Below are 16,612 nucleotides of genomic sequence, written 5' to 3' on the forward strand. Positions count from 1 at the left end.
ATTAAACTAAAACATTATTTAATTTATAGATGGATTACACTAACTTATTGATTGTTAAATAATATACTCAGGGTCGCCCTTAAACTCTTTTATAATTGATTTAATGATCTCTATTTTTTCATATGGCTAAATATTTTTTTGTACCTTTCCACAAACGTATATGAATATCCATTTTGTATCGTAAGAAAGTAGGTTTACCTAGTATTGAAGCAATATCACTTAAGTTTATTTTAATCTTGATTATCCTTCATTTCTTTTGTAATTAGTTCTAATAAGGTATTGTTTTTCATTAATTTTGTATTGTTCCAAGAAAACCTTCCATTCAAGGTTTATCGCAAATATTAACTAAGCTGGCATTGAATATATTATAGTAGGTATACATATTTCATACTGTAGATCATTTGATGACCTTATATAAAGCTATCAAATATTGTAATAAAATCTATTAAGTAATTATCATAATAACATTCAAATATAGAATCATGTTTGTTTTTAGCTTTTTTGGCGCCGATTATAAAAAAAAATACATACCATTGATTTTCATAGTACAAACTATATCAATTAAGTAATGAAAACTTTTTCAAACGGCAAAAGTCTTGAGAACCATTGAACATGTCCAGTTTAGTAACTGGACATGTTCAGTTTAGTACCATTACTCAGTAAAGTACGAGAAATAAGGTAGTCCGATATGGACACTTCTAATATTATCAACATCTACCCGCAAACTTCAGTCTCGTGAACAAGACATTCGTAGATAATGACGAAATATCGAGCTCCACCGAGCAAAATTAAAAAACATGCTAAAAATCCCGAAATTAATAACTTTAATAATATTGAACATGAGTTATATCTATTTAAATATTGCAGAATAAAATCTTGAAAGTTAAGAAAGTAATATGCGCCATTGAATATAAATAAATGTTATATTACATTTACATTACACTTGATGTACGTATCAAAAAAAAAGCGTATCAACGTATGTCCGTTGTGGTCATTTCACGAACGAGATTATGAGAGATATCATTAATATTCTCTCGCAGTCTTTTGACAATTTAAAATGGTCTAAAAACTGTTGCACTATTAATTTATTGTGCTTCTCGTAACGATTATATAACAGATTGATTAATTAGTGTTAACAAGCTATGTTTGTTCTTCAAATCTGATGGATCGATTACTCTTTTGACGTCTTATCTTGGTCACGTGAGATTGATTATAATCGGACGTTATTATATTATAATTCTTAAATGTCTCGTTAATTTAGTGACTACCTTATAGGGCTGTCCCTCGAGAGCATCTAAGTTCAATTTTATTGTAACTTACATGTTAGTTAATATAAAAAAAATTGAACATGAAGTCATTGTACGATTATGCTTTTGCATTTGTGTATACCTAAAACTGGTATTATGTGTTGGGTGTAAGCTGTATTTACACAGTCGCCGTCATGACTGGAATCAATCGAGAACATCACTAAAGTAAATATTAGCTTGTTATAATCCAGGCTGATGAGAAACCGGATTTGTAATTGCCACCTTTGCCTATAACCGTTCACATTCAGGGATTGAGGGCTATCGTGCATGTATTACCAACCGTGGGAAACTTTTAACTACTGCCGACGTTGTAAGCTTCGAAAGTATCTAAAATTGACATTTCCTCTGTATAAAAAGTAATGTGCTAAACATTTTAATTGTTTTTTATGTAATATAATCTTCATTGTAACAGCCAGTCTCTTTTTGTAATAAAAGTTTTTTATAAAAATAAGTTATCTTTTTTTTATTTCAAAAATAATTAATTGGAAGGTTATTATACTTCAAAGAGGTTTTATAAAAAAGGCTACATTATTCTTTCATTATTTCTCATCAGTTCTAAACGACATACGGAGTCTATTTACAGTCCCGTGTTTAACACTGTATAAAACGTACTGATAAACAAATTACTTTTAAAAATTCCCATGAAAGTATCACTGTTGTTTTCTACTATCAAAATAAATTAATCGTAAATAAGTCTCAGAGAGTGAAACAATCTCCCGATCCCACGAAGGTTGGCACGCGACTGTGGTGTTACGAGAATTCCATAACAATCATTATCTCTCGATCGGATACATCTGAGGTATCCGTTTTGTAATTGTTATTTATACACCGACGTGAGACTGCTAGATTCCATAGACTTTTGATAGATTAATCGGCGTGCTACTTTCGTTTCGAAACTGTTACTTTATATAGTAAAGACTTTGTTGAAATACATACCTAATTGAATTTAGATAAAATATTGATTCGTTGTATATTACTACTACTAATACTAACTGCAATATTTCAATAAAATAGTGTTAAATACATTTAATCATTTTTTATTATATTCAAGATTTCAAAAATGGTTATAAGTAGGTACTGACGTGTTATCTTAGTTTTTAAATTATATAGTTAGTATACGACCGACCGGAATTCGACCATAGTCGTCATTGTTAATTTAAAAAAAATTGTATGTATTTACAAACTTCAAGCATTTCATCGTCAGTATCTTTTTCTACTGTTAATTCAATTTATTTATATCACTAAACGTTGTCGATATAAATTCGGAATACAAGACTTTTTTGTCATTGCCTATTTATTAATTACTAAGGAAAAAATGATAATATATGATTTAAATATAATCTTTACATTCAAGACAAACATGTTTTCTACCAGTGAACCTTTTTTTTTATTTCTTATATTATCTGTACTTACAAACAAACCTCTTTATAATGGTAGTATAGATACATTCAGTTGAGACTATTCACGAAATAAATATTAAAATTAATTACAAAGGCAATGTTACCGTTTTGAATCTATGATGTAAGTCATTAGGATTGTTCATTAATTACGTTAATCGTCGTTTAAATTACGTAAGATGCTTTCGCCAATAAAATAATGTGGCTATTGTCAGGGATCTGTGAATGAAGCTTTGTTCACGATGTAACCTGTAATAAATTGTATCTAAACTCCCATTGTCTCTTGCTATTCGCTTGTTGCGTAACGGATAATTGATATCTAATTATTTTTATCCGACTCTTTTATCGGTTTTCGATAACCTCTATGTTATATTATCCAATTTTACGTTTATCTATGATTACATTGAAGCTCATAGAATTTGAACCGGATTCGACGAACAAATCTCTCTTGTTCTGACCGCTAAGAATACCGTTTAAGTGATTTTTTGTAGGAAGTAAGCGAGGAAATAGATTACCGCAAAGGCTCTACGAGATACCAAACCTTTTTACACTGTACTTCAAACTTTCCAATATAAAGGATAGATGTTAAGTGGGAAAATAAATGAGTGCTCTCCAGATACGTCTAAACAAAGAACTAATCCTAGCGTCTTTACATTAATTTTAAATATTTTCATTTATATGAATATTCACAGAAAAAAATATATTTTAATTATAAAATTAAATAATATTAACGTCCAAGCACAAACGAGGTTTTTTTTATATATATTTTATAAAGGCGGTTTCTATTTTTGTATATAAGATAATTTTAAAGTTTTATTATCTCATGACGTAATAGATCCTTACGTTAGAAATTTAAAAGATTTCAATGATAGATTAAAATAACTCCTATTTGAACAAAGTATATTAATCATATATGGATAAAAAATTAAAATGTTTTCTCATGATGTAGGTATTTGTCAAGCAGGTACCTAACATCGTAATTTAACGTATAATTTTGAACTTTGTCACTAATCCAACAGGTTTTTTATTCATATTCAAGATGGTGATCTAATGTGGTCAGATATCCTTAAGAAATTAAATGATGTCATGATTGCGTTTGTTGAATTGTAAACAATTTGTGTATATGTAATTTACTTTTGCAGACTAACGCTAACTGCGGAACTAAGGCGGATTTATTATCTGTATTTCCCTATGTATATAACACCATTTGTGGCGATCGATGGAATTGTATGGAAGTTTATGTACAGCTCCATCTAGTGGAGTTACAAGATGAATGTTAAAGGAAATATCAAACGGATATACCGAAAAGTATTTTATATATTTTTTATTTAATTACTAGCGACACGCCCCGGCTTCGCTCGTGTGCAATTATATTATGCGTTATTGAATATACAACAGAATTTGTTTATTTACGACATCACATTAGACACTTTTAAAATTATCAGCGTTTCTTTATTATATCGTTTATGTATTATATACAAAAACCTTCCTCTCGAATCAATCTCTCTATTAAAAAAACCGCATCAAAATCCGTTGCGTTGTCTATGTTTGTGTATTCGCGTCACATATACATATACCGAAGGATTTTAATGTAATTCCACATATTCGTTGACACGATCGTGCTTGTAATATTAGAGAAATATATCTCTTTTACAACAGATTTATAAATATATAAATTACCAACATAATATTCCCTGTCTCTTCATCGTTTATATGTTTGTCAAAAATAATTTAATACAATAAAATATATTCTAATAAATCATATGTTAATATTGATGTTTACATAGCGTCTTCAAATCCCGTGCTGTTCTAATAATATTATACAAAATGCTTTGTCTTCTTCTCACGAATGGCGAAATGCTGATGTCGAACAGAGATAATCGGTCTGTAACTATTGACCCGCTGTACAACATCTCTTAGTAAAACCGTTAACCGATAATGAGCCGGCCTGGTCTAGTGTATAGAACCTGTGAATCTTAATGGAAGATTACGGGTTCAAACCTGGAGACCACTGAGTTGTCATTTGCATGATTTGTCTACTTTATCTCGTGCTTATTTGTGATGAGAAACCTACACATACCCCTCACATTGGTTGATAGGGCTGATTATACTCATATCGAATAATATAACCTTTTTAAGAATACTAAAACACGGTTTTCGTAATTTCACGTATTCAATAAATGCTTTAAATTATGACCTTTAAAAATGTAATATACGTATTGAATATTAAAGAATTGATCAACGATTACTAGTTTGACCATATTTAATGAGATTATACCATATCAAGCCAATGTCATTCACACTGCTTAAAATGCATACAGGTTTAATAAACATATTATTTATTAATAAATTAATGAAATCTTATGCTACAGCCCCTGTTATTTTAAAATAGCAAATCTCCTATCTGGCATTTTGCAAGCGTCAATCTCTCTGCAAGTAATGTCATTGAACTACAAATATTTGAATCATTGAAAAATAAACAAGTCCCAAACTCGTTAAATGAAGTAATAAAACTAATACTTACAAGGTCAAAAAACGGTCATTCATATATCTAACTACAACGGCTTAAATAAACAATTGATGTAGAAATATCTCGTAATGATTGACGTCATCATGTCTTTGTTGTATCCTTATATTGGAAATTTGTAATCAGTTGATGAATTATGATCTATGGCATTGGCTAAATGTGCCCAGTGAAGCATGGCGACCCGCCGACGCCAGAACGCCTCGCCGTCCGTATCGACATGCGCCCCTCGCGCAAGCGTGCTGGAACAAAAACGCAGAGTACTCACGCATGCGCCCTGTTCCGATATTGTGCTTGAGCCCGAGTCTTGCGACACACGACTCCTCTTTACGCTGTGTCGCATAATTGATTGTCCAGTCGATACTGACATTGAACGGCTGGTGCGCGACGGTCGCCTGCCTCATTACGATTATTTATATTCGAAAGCGATAACACACCCAACGTAGTTTCCGAAACTATTCCATGATATGGCCTTATTCTGTGATAGAATGCATCGTTAGTTGTGATCTGAGTGATGTGTAGTGTCTAGTGCGTAAATATGGATGTGGCAAAGGACAAGACGACCTTCCATGACGATTTTGGGGATGACGACTTCAATTCGCGACGGTGTATGCTTGATGGTTAGTACTTATGATTACATTAAACGGATAATATTTATTTTATTTAATTAATTAATTTTTTATTTCTATATTTTTGAATTATTAAAATTACCTATTGATTTTATATGCGATTGTCATTGGAGACATTGGAATCGTATTTACATTTAGAAGCGAATACCGCTAGCCATTGTTAAGACACCTTTCGTTATGATTCATTGCAAAAAAATGTTTATAAGCCGTTAGTTATAGAATTAATAGACCTATGCATAAATATCTCAATAACTAAAGTAATTGACACTTAATTTAAATTCCATTCGTTGGTCATATAGTCATCGAATCTAACCTAGATTACCTGTTTGTTATTGATCAAGTTAAACTTATATCGAGACGGACGTATGAGTCACAAATTCGCGAACGAAAAGCGTGAGTAAAATCGGTCGATAGGGTCCGTGCAGACAGATGCGATCCCGTTTTGGCAAACGAACCTTGGCTCAGAGAACCTTGCAGCGTGCCGCCGCGTGCGTTAACCCTACTCCCCTCGGAAACTTTTATAGGGTTTTAAAATCGATACCAAGCCCCTATACAGCAATAAGCTTATTTTCAAGCGGTGTTTTTATAACGCTTCCTAATCACTTCTCGTATTATTGCAGAAGGAAATCGATTGAAATGCAGCGTACATTAATTTGCAATCTCGTCCATTTATTCCCAATGTCACACGATTTGATGGACAGTTCGACCGTGTCATAGTACAGATATGTATTTCGTAATGGAACTAATGGTTCGGCTTAGAAAACCTTGATAATTTTTAATTGAGTACATTAGATTAATCATTATAGCTCAAATATATGATAAGAAATTCATTACAATTATTCCAGTGAAAGTCCATTTGCTATCATAATTTATTTTTAATTGTTAATTGATAACAGTTGCTAAGTTTGAAATGTCAGATATCGATTTTGTTTCATTGTTAAAAAAATGCAAATTTATTTATTTACATGCGATAAGTATAACGATGATGTCTTTTACACTAACTAGATGATTCTAAATAAACTAGATTATTATCTATATACTATATAACAATCTAATTATTTCTGACATTATCAGGCCATTAAATGATAACAATAAACGTTAGTAACACAATCTTACTAAACTATTATTTATTAATCTATACATGTACATAATGTTGTAATGACAATATAAATAATTGTAGTACAGAGAAATTTAATTGATATACTGAATACTTATTTAGATTCTCACCGCAGGTAGAGCCGAGATGTGCTAGGGATTAGCAAATGTTAGTTAATAAACGCTGATTGGAGGTTGATACCCAGACAAGAGCCACTGTATTTTTGATATTCTTAATTTGTGTTTATAACTAATCACGTGATCATTGGTCAAAGAAGACATTGTCTAATTTTATTTTTAAACAGCGTGGTGGAATAAGTATAATACCTTCTCTTCAAAAAAGAGAGTATGAATAATATACATATGATACAGGATATATATATGATACAGGATATTATTTTATACATAAATATTAACTTGATAAAACTTATGATCTCTTATGAATTTATTGATGTGTTGTACAATTTATATAACACCTCCTTTGAATAAGTATCTAATACGTGATCTGCAATAAAAGTATACAATTCATTTTATTATAATGTAACTTTATTTTGCTTCATTTTACCAACAGTTTAGTTAGATAGAATTATACAATTTCTAATAAAAAACTTTGTATATTCGTGAGGTAACCAGACGGTCATCTCGAGTTCACGACAGGTAAACTCTGTCAATACAAGGTAAAAAAAATACTAATCTGGTTTTTAAATCCGAATATAATCCATTAATTTAATAATATACATCGCGAATTAAAGACGCAAAACTATATGTATGATAATTTCCACAACATTTTTATAATTTGTATTTTTATTCCATTAACCGGAATATAATAAAAATATTTCAGATAAGGCACAATTCTATTGACGACGGTAAATAAATCCTCATGACCGGCAAAGATTATGTAGTGCTTTTGTCTCACGTATAAAATACGATAAAAATTCTTCGTAATTAATTCTCATAATAAACTGACATCGTGTTACACGGAATGTAATAATCTTTAATATTAAGAAGCGTGAGAATTTTTGTATTTATTATTGAACTGCTGACAAACTGAGAAACGTTCTGAAATTATTTGATTATTTATGAATTTGTGCGTGGTGTGTTCAGGAAAATAAAGTATAATTAAACCTTATTAATACACATGTCATATCTGGCCCGTTATACATGATATTTCAAAAAAAAAAAAACATTCAAATTCATATAGTACATAATTCCACATTCACACAAAAGAAAAGGAAATCATCAAATGCTATTCTCCTAAGTGCCTTATATAACATTTAGTAAATAGATTTAGTATTTCAAATAACTTTACGAATATTTTTATAAACCAAAAAACTATCAAAGTGCAAGCTAACAAAATTAACACAATATTAATAGTTAAAATACAACTCGTGAACAAGACATTCGTAGATAATGTCGAAATATCGAGCTCCACCGAATAAAAATAAAAAACATGGTAAATATCCCGAAATGAATAACGTTCGTAATAAAAATAACCATGTTAATTAAAAATCTACGATTTAAATATTACTAGATACATCAAAACGTTAGCAATGTTTTTGTACAATGAACCACGCCCGAAACATCTATATTTCTATATAGTTGACTCTCGGGATAGGTTTCAATTAAACGTGGCATCTGCTTGACTCTCGTTTAATGAACATCTGCCTGCAATGGCAATGAAACCCTTTTATTAATTTACCTTTTTAAGTTGACTATAAAAAATGATGCAGGTTATAATTAAATTCGACGTGAATTCGTATTATGTTCAGAAAACAGCTAGAATATTTAAATACTGTTTGTTCAATGACTCCTAGAAAACTGGAAATTACTTTTGTCAACATTATTTCGAACAGCATAGTTCAATTAATTGATATTACAAGTAAACCTGCTCGGACGGCGATGATTTTTATCTCTTTCCGGTTATGCGAGTCAATATTATTTTAGATATTAGTTTTACTTATAAGTATATACTTAATGATATATTCACAGACGCCAAACGATGGCAAAACGTAGCCATCCCTTAACTCCGAAGAAAATTGGATTTCTTATTAAACTTACGATTTGCTCTATTTTTGACTACATTCCAACGAATCAACTTTTGTATGGCATTCCAAAATAGTTACAAAAGTATAAACCATAAGGTGCATGATGCTGTGAATCGTCAAGAGCTTAAAGTACTAAACGAAGCGATAGTGCATAGCGAATCGCGTGTGGAAGGTGTAATTTATAACTCATTGTGCTATGGAGTTACGACGCTGATCGGGGATACCGTGACACCTCACATATTTTGTATTACTTACTCTGTCTTATCAGTTACATTTGTAGATGTATTTGTATTAGCAGCGATAAATATGACCAATTGAATTGAATTTACCTAATTATTGTCAAAATAACAAAATAGCGCCAGCGTTCGCGTAAGTAACTGTCCAAGTAATACTTCTAGTAGCATACTTGGGAAAGTTTGGATAGATGGATGTTTTACTCAATCACGCGAGATTTGGTACTGATAGGGTACGGAGTGAATGCTTTGTTTTTGTTTTTGACGGAGCGACATTATTTTGTTCATAGTGAGTCAAATGTTACGAATCCAAAAGTTTGATTGCTTTTTTCATCATAAAAATGTCACTTATACATTGTCAGGGGTAAAAAAAATGGGGACATAGGTTACCTAACACCTGTACTTCCGTCCCTCCCCTCAGACGCAGGCGAGGCCGTGGGCAGAAACTATAGGTTTACAAATTCAGTGGCAATGATAATGAAACTATGTCGACTATTATGAAAAATGGAAAATCTTAAATGCTAATTTGAGTGTGTCGAAAATAACATAATTTAAGAATTGAAATTAATAAGATTAATTTGAAAAAATATGCTGTATAATGTCGCATTAATTAAATGTTAGTACCTAAATATTTTAACGACTTCCATTCAGTTTAAAAATTGTACCGAGCGTTTAAAGTGGAAACAGTCGAGAGCTGTGTAACATGTTATGTAGGGCACACTTAACTTTTTTCACGTTTTAGTTTTGTAAAAAAAAAGAAAGCTTGTAATATCTAGATTATTTTAAAATAAGAGTTTTAGATTTAAAACATTTTACAATTAAACATTAAAAAAAAAATCTTCAATAATTTATTGTAACTATTTATTCTTTTAATAGGTGCGTTCAAATTTATAAGACCCGCTCTATAATAATCAAAATAACTTTCATAATTTACAAATCAATTATTTTTATTAAGAATAACTGCAAATAAAAATCTAGAAGATCAATAAAATCTTACAATTAAAATAACTCCAATTAGGTTTGAAAAATAGAATTCGAAATATTTTTCGTAACTGACAATCATTAAAGTTTTATTGAATAGATTTGTTGATTGACAGTTAGGCTTGTTAAATAACAAGTATGATAAAGTAGTAATAACTAAAATACAAAAAAATATATATAACTAAAACTGAATTCAAATTTGCATGTTAGTAACATTTTATATATTTTTGATTCAAAAATATTTTAAACAATTCAAAATGTGTTAAATTAATGTTATAAGAAGTAAATATACACAAAACAATAGAATATTAATTATGAAGTAAACCAGACGTTGCCTAAACTATTATATATGCATTGAATATAATGGACTTCGTCGTCTATAGACGTCGAGAGCTCAACTCATGGCGAATAATTACTAAGAGGTTTTAATAAATAATGACTACACGTCCATGTACAGTAAAACCGGTACACCTGCCCTTGAACTGAGAGAATATCGACATCCGGTTTTTCTTTCCTTTATTTTGATTGTGAACTTGATTATTTGGAAAAAGAAATCAATATTATAACTATATTATATTACAAATGTATAATATTGATACAAAGCTATATAATAATTTAACTGTTTCAGTGTTCTTGTGGCTTGTGTATAAGGCTGAAGGTAATTAAATAAAATTAAGCTAAAAGGTAGAAAAAGGTAAGGATTGATATTCTGGTCGGGCCAATACATTTTATTGGAATTTTCAAAGGGAATCTCCCTCTGAGTAATAATATGTGCAATAGGGAGCTCTATAAAACCTATGGACCTGCGGCATATGGACATGTCTATAAATTACTTGCTCAAGTTTAATTTAATGCACTGCATTCGGTTTTCCAATGGAAGCTGGGAAGATGAACAAACTTCATAATTACACTAGCGACACGCCCCGGCTTCGCACGAGTGAAATGATAAGACATCACAATAGAAACTTCTAAAATTATAAGTGTTTCTTTATGAATTTGTCCATGTGTTATATATTAAAACCATCTTCTTGAATCACTCTATCTATTAAAAAAAACCGCATCACAATCTGTTGCGTAGTTTTAAAGATTTAAGCATACAAAGGGATAGGGACAGAAAAAGTGACTTTGTTTTATACTAAGTAATGATATTCAATGCGACTTGCTAATAACTCTGCTATTTTATGTCCTACAAACAATCCTTCATTAATGTATTTTTATTTATAATATAACATTCCACTAAATAGATTCATCCACTTTAGGGAACTTTTTCACGGATCCATTATTAATATAATTTATTATTCCAGACCTCGATTAACGGTAGTGCATCAATGGCAAAGTTCTTTATTGGTATTTACTCATATTGTGGAAAAATCTATATGCACATAAATATATTTGTATTTGTACTTCTATATCTGTCTCTCTTCAGTCGTAGGATTGTCGTACGATTTGACTGCGAGAGTGACGGCATAGAGTGCATCTGTGTTGGCACTCACTCACACTAACTCAGTATATCTTCTGCGCAGTTGCCTAGACCCTTCAGAATGGCCGCCGTAGCTGAAATACGGTCAAGAGAACTCGACATGTATGCAGTCATTTTATCTATAAATTGAAATAAATATATGAACAATTACTTACAATCTTCAAGATCAAATAAAATACATAACTAAATGGTTTTGAAAAAATGAATAACCAAAGAATCAGATATTACCGTTAAATATTATAAATTTAAGCAATTCTTTAACTACATATTCCTAACAATCCAATCATACTAATCTTTTCATACCTATTTACTGGGCTATCTCGACTCTTACCTTTCTCTTCGTACTTTCAACTCACTGGGGTGAGTGTTTGCCCAGCAGTGCAACATTTAAGTAACGTTACATTATTTTAAAACAAAAAACAATTAAGTGGACTTCCTTTTACAAAAAGAGTAATAAATTTATCATTACATGAGCCGCTGTACCGGTCGCTTTAACGTACACATAGAAAAAAATTATCAGTCTCGAGAAACTGTTTAATTGTTTGCGATAAAAAGTTTATTTTCAATACTTCCCCATTACAGTTATACAACACTAGCGGCCCGTCCCGGTTTCACACGAGTGGGCCTATTTTTACCTTCTAATTATTTATTTTTTTGTTTAACAATTGCCGTTCTATTTTAACTTATTTACACAATAATCTCAATAAAGTATATACCTAAAACCTTCCTTATGAATCCCTCTATCTATTAGTGAAAATCGCATGAAAATCCGTTCAGTATTTTAAGAGTTTATTGCGAACATACAGACAGACTGAAACGGCACTTTGTTTTATAATGTGTAGTACATAATTGCTGCAATTAATTAAAAAAGAAAGCTATAATTAAATATTTAAATTAATTTGTCTACAATAATTGTTATTTATGTATATTTATATTTCTTTAATATTATCTAAATAAACGATCAATTGTTTTGACCAATATATTTAACATTATACAAGCAATAATAAAATGTATCCTCTTACATAAATAATTTATTTCATAAATAATAAAAATATTTTATATTATAAGCATAATTTAAATTTATGCCACAATCGGAACTCTCCAAATGACTGAACTTTCCTTCACTAATGATCTTGCTTCGTTTTAAAGAAGGGACTTCGTTTTGAAATTGGAATGAATAAACTCGAAGATCATTAAAATTTTACTTTTCATAAGTAAACTCCAATTAACTTCCAGAACGAAATTTAGCGACGTCATTAATAAAACTTTGTTTATCGAATGAGAGAGTTTCAGTGAAACACTGATTTGTCTCTCTCTGCCATGTCTAATTTGACATTTGAAGGAATAAGTCACAGCATTGTTTAACTATAGTCTGTTCGCGTTAAGAATGCAGTAAGTTGTCATTGTTTGACCAATCAAATCTTTTTAAAAGAAGGGTAAAGGTGTATGTATATTTGTGTTAAAATTCCAACAAATTTAATTTTGTTTCAAAGACTAAGTGTAATGAATTTAAAAAGTACACATTAACGTAAAAAATGGAAATTAAGTCATTAATATTTTAATCACTATTACTTACACTGTTACTGTCGTCTTTAGTTTTTATAATAAAATAATTTTCTGCAGTTCCATAATATTATCTAAATCCCACATGGCAATTTCTTCTTGTAAGACGCGGTGGCAGCATTTCTCGCACTTTTATTTTTACAAAGTGGTGTGGTATTCGTTTTTTTAATATCAGTTAATAATAATAATAATTTATTTTAATTATAATAATATCAGTTAATAATTAATTAAATCCACAACCATCACGTTCGAACTTATGTCTTTACCTGTTCAATGTGAACTTGACTTTGTAATTTGAAAAGATTTGATTGGTCAAAGGTGCCGGTGAACAATGACAACTCACTGCATTCTTAACGCGAATAGACTATAGTCATCTCTTTGACGAAATAAATTTTAGGTAAAGCTGATAGTTATATGATCATTAATTTTAAAATGAAGGTACCAAATTATTTAAAAATTCTGAATGTTTTTACTAAACATATATCTGTAATATGTATGGTATATAACAAAACATATATCTAGGTTATGTATCTGGATCTATTTAATAAGTTATAAGTAAGTATATGAAATACTGTAGAATTATAATTTGCATCATCATCTTGTTAATTGAGTTGTTAATTCAATTCTATTATTCAGTATTTGTTTAAACAAAGAGGTTTTAATAACATTTGAAAATAGTTGAATTTTTTACTTTCAAAACTTTCACTGGTGGATTTAGAAAAATAATGGATCAATTGATTACGTAAGATTGCTCTTAAAAATATTATTGGGAATTCACAGCATACATAGGACCGACAGTTGGTATAGTTTTGAAGTTCAAAATTTTGAATCTCTTTAGATTAGGAAGTTAAATAAAGCTGTGTATACAAAATTCAACTAACTAGTATGAGCGAAATTAAATTTTGGTAACTCTGTACGGAAAATCGTTAGTTTTCATATCTAGAAAGAATGGTGTAAGGAAATATTTAAGTCATTAGTTCAGAACGTAAATGTTAAATCCATATCACACATTTAACATTTATTGAAATCTCCCTGAAAATATATAATCATATAAAGTAACGCCGGTAGCAATCAAGGCAATAGATAACAAAAATCCGTAATATAAAATATTAATCGTCCGCACAACGATAACAATGTTTCTGTCAGTCCTAAATATAATACAGAACGTAATGATATTATGTTTCTGAATTTATTATATTTAGTCACACTAGATTCCTTGCAGATTAAAGTAATAAATATTATAATCAACAAATAAATTCTTCTGTAAATAAAGAATTGATGATTAATAAAGATAAAAAAATCCGCATTAGTTCATGCTTCTGTTCAATCAATGTACTACAAATAAAAGCGATTACAACTTTTGAGTAGTACTGGCTTAGTATTCAGCTGTAAATTTTGACCTACAAAAATTTTGAGTTGAAATTTGTCATTGTTTACATTATGGTTACGTTTTTATGAAGCTATGTAAACTAAAACTTTCCTCAAATAATTTATCAAGCCTGCCAGACAGGTCGTGACATACAAATTCACCAGCTCAATAAGCCTTTAGGTAATAGACATTATTATATTACAATATTAAAATGACTTATATGCTTTTTTCTGCTACAGTGTAACCTCTTTTATAATTACAAATTTTAATCCTAGCCGACGCAGAGCCCCTAGACAGTAGTTGCTTACATCGCCTAATGAATTATGCGGCCCTAGTTAGAAAGTGCTTATGAATAAAAAAATACTACAACAAACCTGTAAATATGTTTACTCAAGGCAAAGGAAAGCTTTAAATACGTAATCCACCACGCTTCACGACGCGGGTGGGCGGAAAACTTGTCTATAGATTTATTTATGTACATATAGATTTCCTTATGATTTTGCACTTTCCCGTCGAGTGGCAAGTGAAATGTGTCATTTATATAGTTGGATGATTAAAATTTTCCAATTCTCATCTAATCTAATCATACAAAGCAGGAAGCAATGTCAGCTCATCGCGTTTGCGCACGCGCAAGGGAGCAGCGCAATTTGTTGAAAGTCGAATCAATTTGTTTTAGAAAGTAGATTGTTCTATGGCCTCGCCTTTTGTTCACTCATTTTGCAAAAATGCTCTTGTTTAAAGTAAAAATACGTGCTCTATTAAGATTTACAATGTCGACATAATGTATTGCTGTACTGTGTTAAGGAGAAGTTAAAATAAATAGCTTGTTACTTATACATATGTCTGTGTGTATGTATAATGGCGTTCTAAGAATAAAATAATAAGCAAAAAGTGGTATTGTTGTGTGCTCGGCGGAGAAAAACATCGCGAGAGAACCTGCTTTTGTCTAATTTCTACGAAATTCGGCCACAAGTGTTGTGGAGAAGCGTTGTGGAATATGCTCCTAACCTCTCCTCGAAGGGAGAAGAGGCTTTACCCTAGCGGTGGGAAATTTATAAGCTGTTACTGTAAGGATTCTTTTTTATTGAATACGTTTGCAGTACGGCTGGCGTTAAATTAATTACAAAAGGGTTGACAAGTTGAAATATATATGGCCATTAGGGAAGTCACTTATAAAGGGTGTTGTGTCATATATAGTTGCAAAGAATGGTTAATGCATACTTTTTTAAATATACATGCTATAATACAGATAAAAAACAAAGCAGAAAAGACATTTAAATTTAATAATATTCTTAAAATAAAACAATTATTTTCGGGTTGCTGTTAATTGTTCATACGTTGTAGTGAATAAGAATAAAATAAAATACGACGCCTTCAACTAAGATAATCTTACTCGTATTTATCTATACAAAGAGATTGCTTTTTACAATTAGAACGACCTTGCATGCCTTATTTATGTATATGTATGTATTTTATTGTTTTTCTTTTCTCCTTATAAGATTTTTAGTTTTTTTTTTTTTGATTCTTATATTATCTTAACAAGTAATAATCATTTAATCAACGTTAGATTATCTTCTTCGTCTGAACTATAAAATATAACTTCAATTAAAGTTAAAAATAATGAGCACTATACTTTTTAATATTAGGTGTATCACATAAAAGATGGAAAAACAGAACAATAATTAGGCTAAGACTTAACATCATAAAGTTAATCCATAGACTACAATGTTGTTTTTTTAATCCGTTACTAGGCTCGTGCAATAAATAGATTATTATACCTATATTGTAGTTGGTTTTCTGAGATCAGGACAAGGTCGTTAGCGAACCTCAAGCGATTGGAATAATTGATATTTATAACACGTGCTTTCCAATCTAGTTAACTTGTTAATGAAGATTTTGCCGCAACTTTTGCTCTGCCTTTGAATAAATATAATTGAATCGAAACGCAATTAAAAAAAAATCTTATAATCTCCAAAATTGCACAGATAA

The 16,612-nt window shown here is 30.3% G+C and overlaps 1 protein-coding gene across 2 annotated transcripts in view; it reads left to right on the top strand.

Moving 5' to 3' along the window:
- Positions 1 to 16,612, top strand: part of LOC124533788 (cerebellar degeneration-related protein 2) — an 89,203-nt gene that overhangs the window by 53,542 nt on the left and 19,049 nt on the right. The window contains exon 1 of one of the 2 annotated variants that reach the window (XM_047109303.1): positions 5,458 to 5,848. The exons of the other annotated variant lie outside the window; for it this stretch is intronic. Coding sequence (XP_046965259.1) covers positions 5,767 to 5,848 — 82 coding nt within the window. The 5' untranslated portion in view covers positions 5,458 to 5,766. Of the gene's footprint in view, positions 1 to 5,457; positions 5,849 to 16,612 lie in introns of those variants that run through there. 2 annotated transcript variants of the gene reach the window in all.

This window comes from Vanessa cardui, chromosome 11 (assembly GCF_905220365.1).
Source record: "Vanessa cardui chromosome 11, ilVanCard2.1, whole genome shotgun sequence".
In the NCBI taxonomy this organism is placed as follows: domain Eukaryota; kingdom Metazoa; phylum Arthropoda; class Insecta; order Lepidoptera; family Nymphalidae; genus Vanessa; species Vanessa cardui.